At 38.8% G+C, this 14,424-nt stretch overlaps 1 protein-coding gene across 14 annotated transcripts in view; it reads left to right on the top strand.

The window, feature by feature from the left end:
- The window catches only part of EPB41L2 (erythrocyte membrane protein band 4.1 like 2), a 169,051-nt gene that overhangs the window by 47,732 nt on the left and 106,895 nt on the right, over nucleotides 1–14,424 (top strand). For all 14 annotated transcript variants that reach the window (XM_075203063.1, XM_075203073.1, XM_075203070.1 and 11 more), the window contains exons 2-3: nucleotides 8,486–8,985; nucleotides 11,403–11,600. In XM_075203063.1, coding sequence (XP_075059164.1) covers nucleotides 8,500–8,985; nucleotides 11,403–11,600 — 684 coding nt within the window. In that variant the 5' untranslated portion in view covers nucleotides 8,486–8,499. The remainder of the gene's footprint in view (nucleotides 1–8,485; nucleotides 8,986–11,402; nucleotides 11,601–14,424) is intronic.

Genomic DNA, 14,424 nt, shown 5'->3' with positions numbered 1-14,424 from the left:
CCGCTTGCAGCCGCCATCTTCACTCGGGCATTGATCAGGGAAGAGGGAGGGTGTGTTAGGTGGTCCTCTGTCCTGCTATTTCTCGTGCTGTGCTGTGCTGTGCTGTGCCCTTGCTGGGTCTAGTGGTGCATCAGTCCAGTGCTTTGTTTTGCTAAGTGCATCTTTATTTTAAAAGTATTAAAAAATCTTCCCAAAAAATTATAATTCGACAAAAATCCTTTTAAAAAAAATATTCTAAAAAGTCTAAAAAAAATGATTGCAGTCCATAAACATTAATACTGCAATCTATTAAAAATTGTTCACTGTTCTTGCAGTATTTAAAAAAATAGAACTGTAATACAACGTGTGCTGCATATAATGGAGTACCAAAATTTTGGGGGATAAAGTAGGGAAAGACCAAGACCCACTTTCTCCTAATGCTGAAGCTGCTGCCACTAGTCATGACATAGACGATGAAATGCCATCAACATCGTCTGCCAAGGCCGATGCCCAATCTCCTAGTAGAGGGCATGTAAAATCCAAAAACCCAAAGTTCACTACAATTAGTAAAAAAAGAAAATTGAAAACATCTGAGGAGAAACGTAAACTTGCCCATATGCCCTTTACAACACGGAGTGGCAAGGAACGGCTTAGGCCCTGGCCCGTGTTCAGGACTAGTGGTTCAGCTTCACCCAAGGATCTAAGCCCTCCTCTCCCCCCCCCCCCCCCTCCAAAAAATTTGAGTTATGCTGTCAGCAACAAAACCGCAAACAACTCTGCCTTCTAAACAGATGACATCACAAATCCCCAAGGCGAGTCCAAGGGTGTTGGTGGTTGATAAGCCTGACCTTCCCATCACTGTACGGGAAGAGGTGACTTTATCCACCATTTGCAGCCCACCCTCTGCATATGCTGGAAGGATCACCTACAGTGTAGATCCAGATTTGGGTAATCAAGGTGTCAATGTTGTACACCGGGAGGAGGCTATTGATGTAGCTGGCGCTGTGGAGGAACTTGATGATGAGGATGCTGATGTGGTTATTGTAAATGAGGCACCAGGGGGGGAAACAGCTGTTGTCCATGGGATGAAAAAGCCCATTGTCATGCCTGGTCAGAAGACCAAAAAATGCACCTCTTCAGTCTGGAGTTATTTTTATCCAAATCCTGACAACAAATGTATGGCCATGTGTAGCTTATGTAAAGCTCAAATAAGCAGGGGTAAGGATCTTGGCCACCTAGGGACATCCTCCCTTATACGTCACCTGAATAACCTTCATAGTTCAGTGGTTAGTTTAGGAACTAGGGCTAGGACCGTCATCAGGCCAGGGACACCTAAATCCCTTGGTCCTGTTGGATACACACCACCAACACCCTCCTCGTCAACTTCCTCCACGATCTCCATCAGATTTAGTCCTGCAGGCCATGTCACCAGCCAGACTGAGTCCTCTTCAATCTGGGATTCATCCGAGGAATCCTGCAGCCTACTACTGCCACTGCTGCTGTTGCTGCTGGTAGTCGGTCATCTTCCCAGATGGGAAGTCGTAAGACCGCTACGTCTTTCACCAAACAATTGACCGTTCAACAGTCGTTTGCCATGAGCACAAAGTAAAACAAAATTAAAACAAATTAAACCAAAAGTATAATATAACTTATAAACACTACACTTAAAAGCTTGAGCCTTTTAATGAAAAAGTCACTCTTCATTGCACGAAGATTTGCAACAGGGACAGTTTTTTTTCCCAAAGTCAACAAATAACACTTCGACCCTGTCTGTCTTTAACATACATGATGGGATCTCAATGATGAATGGTCTGTATCACGGTTGGAGAAGGTATTGTGGCCCCGGTACCAAATTGTGTACCGGGGCCACTTCACTACGCAGTCCAGATAGAGGCGTATCAGATATTAAAAAACGTTAACTGTTGCTGCCAAATCCAAAACTAATCAAAATGACCTGTCGTCGTCTAAAACAGGAGGTATTGACACGCTCGAACTACACCCTGTATATGCTGCAGAGGATGTAGGAGCAGGCAGCTGTGCATTGGAATTGAGACCATTTGAAGGCGGAGGTATTGTGGCCCCGGTACCAAATTGGGTACCGGGCCCACTCCACTACGCAGTCCAGAAAGCTACCTCGGTGCAACGTTTTGGACTAAAAAACAATATTGTGAGGTGTTCAGAATAGACTGGAAATTAGTGGAAATGATTGTTGTTGAATGTTATTGAGGTTAATAACAGCGTAGGAGTGGAAAACAAACAAAAAACTAGATTTTATCACTTTTTATGCTTTTTTTAAAAATAAATCGGAACCCAAAACCCTAAATCAGAACCAAAACCTTTCGTCAGGTGTTTTGGCAAAACAAATCAGAACCCAAAACACTAAAAGTGCCCGGTGCACACCCTTAGTTAAAAGTATTTGCTCTTGATGAGTACAGAACATAACTAAGATCACCATTTGCAATATTTAAAAACAGAAAAAAAAGTTGCAGCATTTCTGTGGTATTTAAACTAATAACCAGTGTGTACCACCTCTCTCGTTTTCCATGTGAGCCCTCATATATGCTACAGTACAATTCGGAATAGGAGGAGCGCCTGCAGTTTTTCCTCAGTGGAGGAAATTGCAACCAGTCAGAGGTCTATATTGTACATATCCATTATTCTTGCACTACTGTTTGGTGCTTGTGGTACCCTGCCCTTTAACTGCATAATAACAGTACATATATCTTTTATCCTACTCCATATTTTGGAGAAGCAAACTCAATTATTTAATTTACTTAAACTTTGAAAGAAAAAACATTGTCACATTCTCTGCCTTCCTCTCCTTATAACATTAACTTATACTTTTAAATTTCCAGTTGTAATTGATGTATCTGCCAACAGAGTACTAGACACAAATGTTTGATGAGGAATGCTATATTATGCATTTTACGTAATTAAAGGAAGTAGTACTTCCTGTGAAATGGTTTTCAAACATTCAGCACTGAATTAACATAATTGTAAGCAATTGTTTACTTGTGCTTTTACTCCAGATGGCAAGCGGCTTTATACAAACAGCAATACTTAAAAATAAATAAAATAAAAATTAAAGCTTGTAAGTGTTGTTTGGGCTCACTCAAGTAATGTTTTAATAGAATCAATGTTGTGGTCTTGCAAAGATGTTTAATGTCCTTAACGTATGTATTATATTATTTTTTATTTATTAACGCTAGCATACTATGTAGCGCTACACACTGTGGTGATCATGACATAAACAGATGACAAAATTATAATCAACATTTATATAGTGCCAGCAGATTAAGTAGCGCTTTACAATTGGGAACACACAGTAATAAAACAATACTTGATAATGTATACAGAGAGGAAAGAGGGCCCTGCTCGCAAGCTTGCTGTCTATGGGACAGTGGTGTGATGCACAAGGGTAAGTGCTACATCATATAGAATATTTGTCCAGCTAGAATGTAAAGGTTAAGAACTATTTAGTGGGCTGTATGTTCAGTCACACAGCTATGTTGGTTAGAGGGTTGTTGTCTTGTGCTATCTTTGTAGAGGGTGGTAATGGGGTAACCTAGGGAGATTAAGATGGTTTTTAAGGAATATTATACAATGACATTTGAACCATATTAACTTTTTGTTACATAAGTTTACAATCTAAGCGGTGTGGGGGACACCTGATACATAGGTAAGTGGAATAACAATTGAAGCAGCTGGATGGGAAAGTATGTGTTATTACAAGGCAGCAGCATTATCAGCCGCCAATAATGAAATAATGTGAGACAACGGCAGGTGGAGATTTGAAACACGAACCCGGCACTGTAGAAACCATAAAATAGTCAGCTACTGTCAAGCATAACTGTCCTTTACCAGTTATAATATCGGAACTTGTATCCTCTTCTGGTTGTGGAGAATGCTTTTTTGCCTTCTTGTTGTACAGGCACTTTTGTGTTTAACTGCCAAAATAGTCTGTCTACTATGTCCATTCTCTCCATTTTAATATTACTAGAGTGTACTTCTAAAGTTACTCCATTGCTTTGCCTAATTATAGTATACTTATACTTATTTTAGTTCTCGGCAGGACCTATGTGCCGGCACAACTACCTGAATAGTTTTTCATTTCAAAGCACAGCTTTGTAAGCTCTATGGTGCTTTATTAATTCATGGTACACTGATACTATTAATACTGTATATGTGTATTACAGGTTACATTTTCTTTCCCCTAGAAGTCCATTTTTTAACCAGTCACCTTAGTAATAGACATGTGTCAACCCTACTGGTCCATTAGTCATTTTTCTCATTTAGCTATTTATTTTAGTCTTCATCAGGAAGAAGATGCCCAGAGTGTGGATAGATGTGGTAGCATATTGTAACTTTTTTTTTTTTTTATAGCCATCAATGCAAAATGTTCTGTACCTCCCAAGTGATCTGCAAACCTGTTGGAGATGCTTCATTGTACCGCAGGCAACAATTCACATAGAATCTTTTTTTTTTTTCCCCCAATGACATTCCATTTTTTGAATACCTCATTGTGGAATAGAGCATTTTCAGCAGAGTATTTAACAATGTGTCATAGCTGAGTACAAATTAGTAACATATCTAGCCTTTTCTCTGTAGACTTGTTATTGTGCATTCATTTTCATCACTGTGATTCTGCATGCAATTGACCAACTTGTGAGATTAAGTTTGACAAAGCACTTAATGCAGCTGCATAAAATGTAAAAACAAATCCAGGCCATAGTCTGAAAACAAATCTTGCTCATTTAACCTTGTAGGTTTTGTTATATGGCTGTGGGAAAAAATGCCCCAGACATTGCACAGCAGCATTTAAGTAAACATTTAGATTAACTTATCAGTTGTACCAGTGATTCCCTTATGATTACACTGCACAGTCTGTTATGTGTTCGCTCAGTTGTTAATTGAAATTTAAAGTTATTTGTCAATTTAATCGTACTGCGCTGTCATTTAGGCCAGCCACACATGAAGCAATGTTGGCTAATTGACTTAAAGCATACTTGCCAACCTTATGCTGGCTGGGTGCAGGAGATTCTGGAGGGCATGAGGGGGTGTATGGGTGGAGAGGGCTCGGGTTCACGATTTGCGTCATTTTGGCCCCGCCCCCGGTGATGTAATGTCACCGGGGGCGGGGGTCTTTTTACAGTGTAAAAAGACCCCAAACAAGTATTGCATCACTGGGGGCAGGGCCGAAATGATGCGAAGCCTCGCCCCCTCCGTCCGTACTTTCCGGCTCTAATTTTATTTAAATAGGCCAGATGCGGGAGAATCGCCAGGTCTCCCGGGAGTCCGTGAAACCTACCCGAAATTCGGGAGTCTCCCAGGCATTCCGGGAGAGTCGACATGTATGACTTAAAGTCACTGTGTGCTTTTTTGGGGGCAAAACACAATGTTTATGAATGATCGGATTAACATTTTTAACTTTCAGCTCATAAATCCTGTCAGACTGCTGTTGCCTGCATTCTGGCCACTGTATAAGTAGACCTCCTTGTGAACAGGTCTTTTTGCCCAAGCACTGAACTGCTGGATCTTTTAAAAATGGATACTGAAGCTATGCCAGTGCAGCAGGATCAGTCTGTCTGTTGCAGACATTGCCCCCTTGGTTTCCAAGTTTATACACACCTATTTGTGTTTTTGGCTTGGGCTTTTGTAAAGTATAATAAGGTATTTGTTGCTTTAGAGAGGTAAAATAAAATCTGGTCTTCGAAATTTTCAGTTGAGCCCATGAGATCTTTAATCTCTGCGTACCTTCAGTATAATTCCTGAGGTCTGTTTAGAGGGTCCACACAGATGCGCACATGGATGCATACATACATGTGCCCAAACACATATACTCAAATTCTAATATCCTATTGATGTTTATGTAGTCAAATTTACAATCTGTACATTATTAAAAAGTTGTTGCCCCCCCCCCCTCCTTTTTCCTTCTGAAGGTATTGCCATAACTCTTTTGTAGCCAATCACTCAGAGACATTCTGCCTCATGTTTTCTCATTGTTATCTACTTGATATGATTGGTGTAACTCAATGATTAATTAATACACTGTTTAGTAAATCTGTACATATATTTGTAACATTTATGTTGGCATTGAATGACAACTATGGGAATTTTGTTTAAAAAAAACCCCCAAAAAAACAAAAAACTTCCCTAAATTATGGACAGCTGACGAAAGTGACCTAGCTGTAATGGGGGAAAAGACAGGCTGTGTTCACGTAACCAACCCAACACAGACGTTGTGAACGTGCATTCCACAATCATAAGAAGGGAAAGATGTCAAATCGGTGTAGTAGTGTCCGTGTAAAATCTGACACCAGGTAAATTCCATCTTGAAGTGTTCCACTGATATTAAGTAAGGATGAGCGGGCTCGGATTCCGCAAATCCGAGCCCACCCGAACAGTGCGGATCCGACGGGATCCGAGCACTGTTCGGGAACTTCCGGGCGCCAAACCGAGGCTATGACATCCAAGTCTCGCGTCGGATCTCGCAAGAATCGGATGTCATAAATACTCACCTTGCGGGCGCCATCTTCATTTTGGCTGTGATCACTCGTGAGGGAGGTTGTAGTTAGGGAGCTCCTGATCAGTTTAGTGGTTCTTTGTGCTTTGTCCTGTGCTCTGTCCTGCTGAATCCAGTGGTGCTGTGTCCTGTGCTCTGTCCTGCTAAGGGCATTGTTATTTCAAAGTTATTCAAAAGTTCTAAAAAAAAAATTTATTTTATAAAAAACCTATACAAAAATAATTGAAAAAAATTATAAAAAAATACTAGGTACTGCTATTTAAAAGTCAAACTACATTCACTGTTGCTGCTGTACCCAAAAATAACTGCGGCCTTAACAGCTATGTTGGTGTTGGACGTGCATCCGGTGTCCACCATCTGTGAATTCAGACCAGTTGGAGGAGATATTGTGGCCCCGGTACCAAATTGGGTACCGGGGCCACTCCACTACGCAGTCCAGATAGATGCGTATCAGATATTAAAATACGTTGACTGCTGCTGCCAAATCCAAAATTAATGAAAATGACCTGTCATCGTCGAAAACAAGAGGTAGTGACGCGCTCGAACTACACCCTCTATATGCTGCAGAGGATGTAGGAGCAGCCATCTGTGCAGTGGAATTCAGACCAGTTGGAGGAGGTATTGTGGCCCCGGTACCAAATTGGGTACCGGGGCCACTCCACTACGCAGTCCAGATAGCTGTGAGGTGTTCAGAATAGACTGGAAATTAGTGGAAATGATTCTTATTGAATGTTATTGAGGTTAATAATAGCGTAGGAGTGAGAAAAAAAACCAAAAACCCGGATTTTAGCACTTTTTATGCTTTTTTAAAAAATAAATCAGAACCCAAAACTCTAAATCAGAACCAAAACATTTCGTGGGGTGTTTTGGCAAAACAAATCAGAACCCAAAACCTCAAGCTAATCAGAACCGAAAACGCCAAAAGTGGCCGGTGCACACCCTTAATATTAAGATAATTAGCAATACTAATATTTGTAATTAGCAGTATATATTTTCTTTTACATATTATAGCTTAATTTAAAACGTTTTAATGTAAAGGTAAACATTTTTTTCTGTTTCCTGACTAGTTGTCCTTTTAAATAGACTAGTTGTGTTTGTGCTAGTCATGAGCTGTGTTTGCTGTTGGGATGGTATAAAGGGACAGTGATTGGTGGTGCTTGATGGTAAAATAGTCCTAATTACCAGAAGCTTGTGCAATACTGATATTTTGCTGATAAGGAAATTTAACAACTATAACAATATATTACAAAAATGTATGTAAAGTTGGCGTGTTAATATTGCTGTTGTGGGTTCAAATGCAGTTCTTAGAATGTATTTACAATTATGGAAACTTAAATACACATGTAATATCTAAGTAAGCTTTCCCACACAACTAGTACAGCATTTTACAAACGTGTAATTCAAGGCACTGCAACAGTTTCAGAAAACACTTAAAAACATCTGACCAATAATTGCCCAGTGTCCATGTGCTATTGGCAGTTTTATCGGTGCATTTGCAGAGCACATTGTCCTAAATCAATGGCTCATGATGCCTTTTTATATATTCAGGTGAAGGCAAAGGTGGAATAAATACACTGAATCTTCTACCCTCTCAGATTGTAACTTTTAAGTCTTTTGTTAGAGAAACAATAAAGAAATGTGAAAACATATTGGTTCTTTTAAAGAACTTGTGATCATATAGTTTGTCATATGCTAAACTGGAATACTCTGTTTACCTCATTGAGTGACTCTCAACTTCCTCCGCTATTCCTCAGCACAGATATATCCTTCCTTCCTGCTTTCCACTGCTGCTCAGTTTATCAGTAAATATACCTTCATCGACCTGTCATCTGTTTAGAGAAATAACGTTTTGGTCTCTGAGGAAGATGACCATTTACCATTTCCTTTCTTAAAGCTCAAAATGAACAATAGCCAATATTGTACTTGTCACATTAATATTGCAATTGTTGAGCCTGAGATTAACTAACTTTATTGCCATTTCAGCATAATCTGAGACCATGACAACTGAAGCAACATCTGCAATTGAAATAAATGATTTAGAAAAGTCTGAGAATCAGACTGTGCAATTGGATAGCTTGAATGAAGAGAGTCGTCAAGCAGAAGAAAACGGACCAGCAACTACTGACGGCTCCGAAAATAAAAACCCTGGAGAGGAAGAGCAAGCGAACATAAGGGAATCAACTTCTTCCTCTCCAACCAATCATTTAGAGAAAAGTCCAGGTAAACAGAAAAGAGAAAAGGAGGTACATGAAAGCAAAGGGATTTCCCGCTTCCTACCTTCATGGCGCAAGAAACAAAAATCTCAGAGTGAGGTTGAACCATCAGAGGATAACAATAAATATAACACTGTTGATTCATCTGAGGTGACACCAGGAAGAGAAGGTGAACTGAGCAACAAAGACGAAAAGTCAGCAGATGAACATGTGGAGACTGAGGTAGAGAGCGTTAAGGAGAAACATGATGTTTTTAATGCAGACGTAGAGGTGTGTATTGTATTTCTATAAATTTATTTTTTCCTCCATTGCATTATCACCCTGACATATGTTTGTACTACATTGAATATTGTTGGTAACACCTTTAAAGTGTGTATGACACACACACACACACACACACACACACACACACACACACACACACACACACACACACACACACACACACTATAAACCTACTTCTACAGTGCCTTTTTGATCATTCATTCATGTTGTGACCTGGTCTCATGCCCAATCAAATGGTTCAGGACTACCTATTTTTATTCCTTCTATGGTTTAAGGTTATGCCCATACTTGTCACTATATGTCCTTGGCCAAATGGGCTGTTTTAATTTTGAGTTCTCTTAACAGCCACAGCTAATAAAATACACACAACTCTTTTTCAAAAAGTATAAAATACTTGCATACGTGTTTTTATGTTTGTTTTTCTCTTACCCTTGAGCAAAGATGCCAAAACAGATGACAATTATTTTCTTTTGAATATAGTAAATATTCAGACTGTCATGTTGCTGCCTTTTTTAACATTCATTACAATGAAATCTAATTTTCTTACAATTCATTAATCACTTATTCTATGTATGTATGTGTGCATGTGTATGTACATGTATATGTATATATGTGTGTGTGTGTGTGTGTGTGTATATATGTGTGTATATATGTATATATATATATATATATATATATATATATATATATATATTCATATATATATATATATATATTCATTCTCATAATGATAGATATATATCTTTATCAATATCATTGCCAGCTGGGTGGCATTAAGAAGGTGGTTATTGCCCAATCCTGGCCTGGTCAAGCTGGTGGTCAGTGGTCTACCACCCACTGCTGGCTGTGCTGCTGACATAATGCCTGTTCTAATAGGAGAAACAATAGTTTATTCTATTATAATAAGACTATGTTGGGCTCCTAAATCCGGGCGGTAAATAAACAGTCGGGTGCTGGAGAGAACACTACTGACAAGTCTTGGTTCAAATTTTTCACAATCAAGTATGAGCCATGATCTGTCTTTTATTATACTATTTATGCAATCCAGGTCATATGGAGAAGTATTATTAGTTCTTCCACTTAAATGCCTCAAATATTTTATGTTTTGAAATGTGACCATCACCTACAGATATCAGAGGCAAATATTTTGTGGTCTCAACAATTTGTAAATGACAATAGTATATATCTCTATTCACTAGCAATTAGAGCTTAGACGGAGTCCCTACTTCCTACTCCATTCTCCTGAATGTGTTACAACTGTATGGAGGTGAATGCGCACCTAAACTTTATCTAAATACTTATTGAGCACAATAGTAATGGTGTAGCCAATTTCTTCAATTTGACGATGTAACAGCTCTATTATTACTGTTTATTTGTAGGATGCCACAAAATGCTGCAGCTCTGTACAGTAGGAAAGTAAAGCATAGTACATAAATAATAATACATACCGTATATACTCGAGTATAAGTCGACCCGAATATAAGCCGAGGCACCTAATTTTACCTCAAAAAACTGGGAAAACTTATTGACTCGAGTATAAGCCTAGGGTTGGAAATGCAGCAGCTACTGGTAATTTTTGTAGATTTATTCATTATTATGTTTTTTATTTACATCTGTATATGCATTTTTATTTTACACATTTTTATATCATGTGTGTTTTTGATTGATTAGCTACTGATATAAGCTTGCCATTTTAGTGAAGCCCTGACACATTTCAAAATGGGGTGCAGGGGGACACTGTCAATAAATATCTTTATATATGTGTGCTTTAATATTTCCACACCCCCTGATTTGTTACTCTACTTTATTGATTTAATTTGAAAAAACTGTTTTATAAATGAATCGTATAAATTAGAACCATCAATGTACGGTATCCTGAATAATAATGTATTATGAGACCCAGCAAATGCCATATCTGAAATTCACCCCCAAAGAATAGGGAAATCACGTTATGTTAATATTGGAGGGGGAGAGAGGGAGGGAGCGAGTGAGGGAGAGAGAACGAACTTACCTGGTCTCCGTTTCCTCAGCTCTTCAGTTCCGCAGTGGAACGCATGTGCGTTCCAATGACAGGAAGTTCGGCATTTGTGCCGAACTTCCTGTCGGTGGAACGCACATGCGTTCCACTGCGGAACTGAAGAGCTGAGGAAACGGAGACCAGGTAAGTTCACCCGTGTATAAGCCGAGGGGGGCTTTTTCAGCATAAAAAAATGTGCTGAAAAACTCGGCTTATACACGAGTATATACGGTAATAGTACATTTCTCTGGTCTAACAAGAGAAATGCAGATCATTGAAGAATTAATGCAGTAATACCAAAATATGTAAGCAGTTCTTTTTTTTTCCCCCTCTCTGTTCAGCTAGCTTTAGTTACTAATCATCCTTTTATTTATATTACTTACAGTCTTCTAAAGAGGGGAAGAAAGAAGATGAAACACAAGCGATTGTAGAAAAGCTTGATGAACAAGGGGAGAAAGAGATAAAAGAGAATCAGCCTGTTGAAGCCAAGAAAGAGAGTTCTCATAAACCCCCCAAAAAAGTGCAGACTGTACCATGTAAAGTGACCCTGTTGGATAAAACTGAATACGTCTGTGATATTGAGGTAGGAATAAACATAATCTACAACATGAAATATACCTCTCATTTTGTAATGTTTGCTTTGCTAGCCTTGATATATTATTTATAAATGTTTTTACATATGTTCTTCAGAATGGCATCAAAAAGTGTCTCACAGTAGCGTATTTTAACACTAAAAGCCTAAAGGTGTTTTAAAGAGAACTGTTCCCTTTCTTAGTTGTATTATAATGCATTAATGTGTGTTTTTTCAGCGAAGTGGCCGAATATTTCTATTTTTGTCATTTTAAAATGGTAGTGAGGGGTGGGGTTTTGGTTATGAGCAGAAGGCCCAATCAGGAATGACAGTCTCCATTATTGCTGAATCTCATTGGTCCACCTGCTCACACAAAGCCATTCGAGCAGGCACATATCCCTGGTTGTCCCCTAGGGCTGTGAGACGAGCCAGGGTCATGGGAAAAACCTGTATTATTTATTATTATTTATTATTATTTTATTTTTTCCTTCTATTTTATTCCTACACCACCAACTTTTTCTGCAATTCATAGGTTTCAAAACTGCAGGCTTTAGCATATCTTTTTAAACCTTGTACTTCGTGTTTTACCTTTTTAATCTGGAGTGCAGCTTTTAAAACACAAATATTTCGAGTCAAAAAACAAGAATATTTTTTTAAGTTGTGCAACTCCTGGATAGACCATAGCACCTTTTTTTTTTTTTTTTTTTGGCATAGTCCCTGTTGTGTATTTAAATTAGACTGCTCTCCACCTTTCAGATCTACAGTTGTCTTTTTCTTTGTGCTCTGAACTCTTGGCTTCAGGACTGACGCTGCTCACTGTCACACACCAATTCTATTTTTGTAATTATTTTTTTACTGGGTTAGTTTTAGTGGTCTTTGAATCTTTTCCAAGCTCTTACCTTTAACTGAAGGATATGTTTTTACTATTAGGGGCGTATTCAATTGTTAGCGTTAACGCTAACAAACGAGCGCTCAAAAAATCTTACCGTTAATACGGTAATTACTCACGGAATTTCAGCTCGCAGCCCCCTGAGCAGCGAGCTGAAATTCCGTGAGTAAACTACCGTATTAACGCATTTCGTGCGCAATATTACCATATAAACGGTAATATTTTTTGAGCGCTCGTTTTTCAGCGTTAACGCTGACAATTGAATACACCCCTTAGGGTCTTGCCTGTTGTAAAAATGAGGGTGTGAACAAGAGGTGTACAGACTGGAGCTATGAGTGGTTATTCCAAGCGCAGGGCAAGCATGCCGCAGTTTGAAGTACTAACAATAGTTTGCAGATCTTCACTCTGTAATTAGCAGATGGAGTTCTTGTGGAGGTCTTACCTCCTCACAGTGTTTATAGTAGGGTTTTGGCTCATAGTACTATGTACTGAATTATAGTGTGTGTGAGAGGTAGAGCTGATCATGCAACAAAATAGTAGTTTGCATGGCTTTTTTTTTTTTGTTTGGTTTAGTTTTGTTTTTGTTATGTGCATATAAATGCACCCTGTGGTTTATTTTTATACAGTGTTTTTTTTCCTAGCACTAGGTGTTATCCTTGACTCAGAACTGTCCTATGTTCCCCACATCCAATCTGTGTTCAAATTTGGTTAGCTTGGGTACACACTATTGTTTTTTCAGCCTATTATTGGGGCAATCAGACAATAAACAATATCACAGTAGTGTGCATCCTGCACCGGGGAAAGATTATCGCTCCAAAGCACATCATATCGTTGAATGAGATTTTTAAACTGAACTAAAAATCTCATTCATCGATGGACTGATGTTCCAATTCTGCAGTGTGTATGCACTCGCGACTGTCTTTTCAATACAGTCTTGATTGCATAACATTTGCGTTACATATTACATTACATACTGACCTATCCTTGTTTTGTTTGAAGATAAGTCAGCACTTCCTGTGCTCAGTGAGCAGAGGTGAAGGAAGTTGCCCAGGGGACTGATCAGTAGGCCTAGAATACCACAAAAGCACAAGACACAAGGGGAAAAAAATAACTTTTTCCAGAAAAGACATATTTTAATAACAAATCACGGATATTGTTGAGAACGTCTGAAGGTAATCATGTACAATGGGTATAATGTATACACATGAATCTGCATGCTGATCGGGCCGTTTTGTTTTTAACCCTGTCGTTGGTAAAATTGCTAAAACTCACATTGTTAGAATTTTCTTGTAGTGTGTAACCAGCCTTACTTGCAGCTAAGGAACCTCTCCAGGATATGCACATATCACACACAAGACACTGCAAAAACTTTAATTCGTGCACTCCTAATTTTCTACATGGATTATTGTAATTTCCTTCTTGGTTTTCTTCCTCTAACTGGACTTTCGCCCTACAATCTATTTTCAATGGTCAGCTATACTAATTTTGTTTGACAAATGTTGTTCTGCTGCTCTGCTTGGTCAGTCCCTACATTATTTGTCTGTGGTTACAGAATCCAGTCTTACATTTTTCTAACATGCAAAGCCTTTAACAGAACTGAACCAGTATACATCTTTTTTCATTGTCCCAAAATATCTCCCAAGTTGAACACTCAAATCTGATCAAGCTTCTCATCCATCCTCAGTACTTTGCTACTGTTCCTGGATACATGATTTTGTTTTTACTGGTATGCACCCACTTTGACGTTCCCTCCCACATACAACAAAACTTTCCCCTAACCTGCAAACATTTAAGTGTTCCTGAAAAGACATCTCTTCAGGCTAGCTTTTTAAGTTTCTGAACTACCCTCTTAACAACATGCTTTTCCATCTGTTTACAAGCCATTTACACAGTTCAGTCAATCCTTACATGTTTTCTCTTTTTACACTAGAGCAGCATGGTGGCACA

Source organism: Mixophyes fleayi, chromosome 3, assembly GCF_038048845.1.
Source record: "Mixophyes fleayi isolate aMixFle1 chromosome 3, aMixFle1.hap1, whole genome shotgun sequence".
Taxonomy (NCBI): Eukaryota; Metazoa; Chordata; class Amphibia; order Anura; family Limnodynastidae; genus Mixophyes; species Mixophyes fleayi.
Note: the sequence above shows the minus strand (reverse complement) of the source record. Positions and strands in the feature narration are given on the sequence as shown.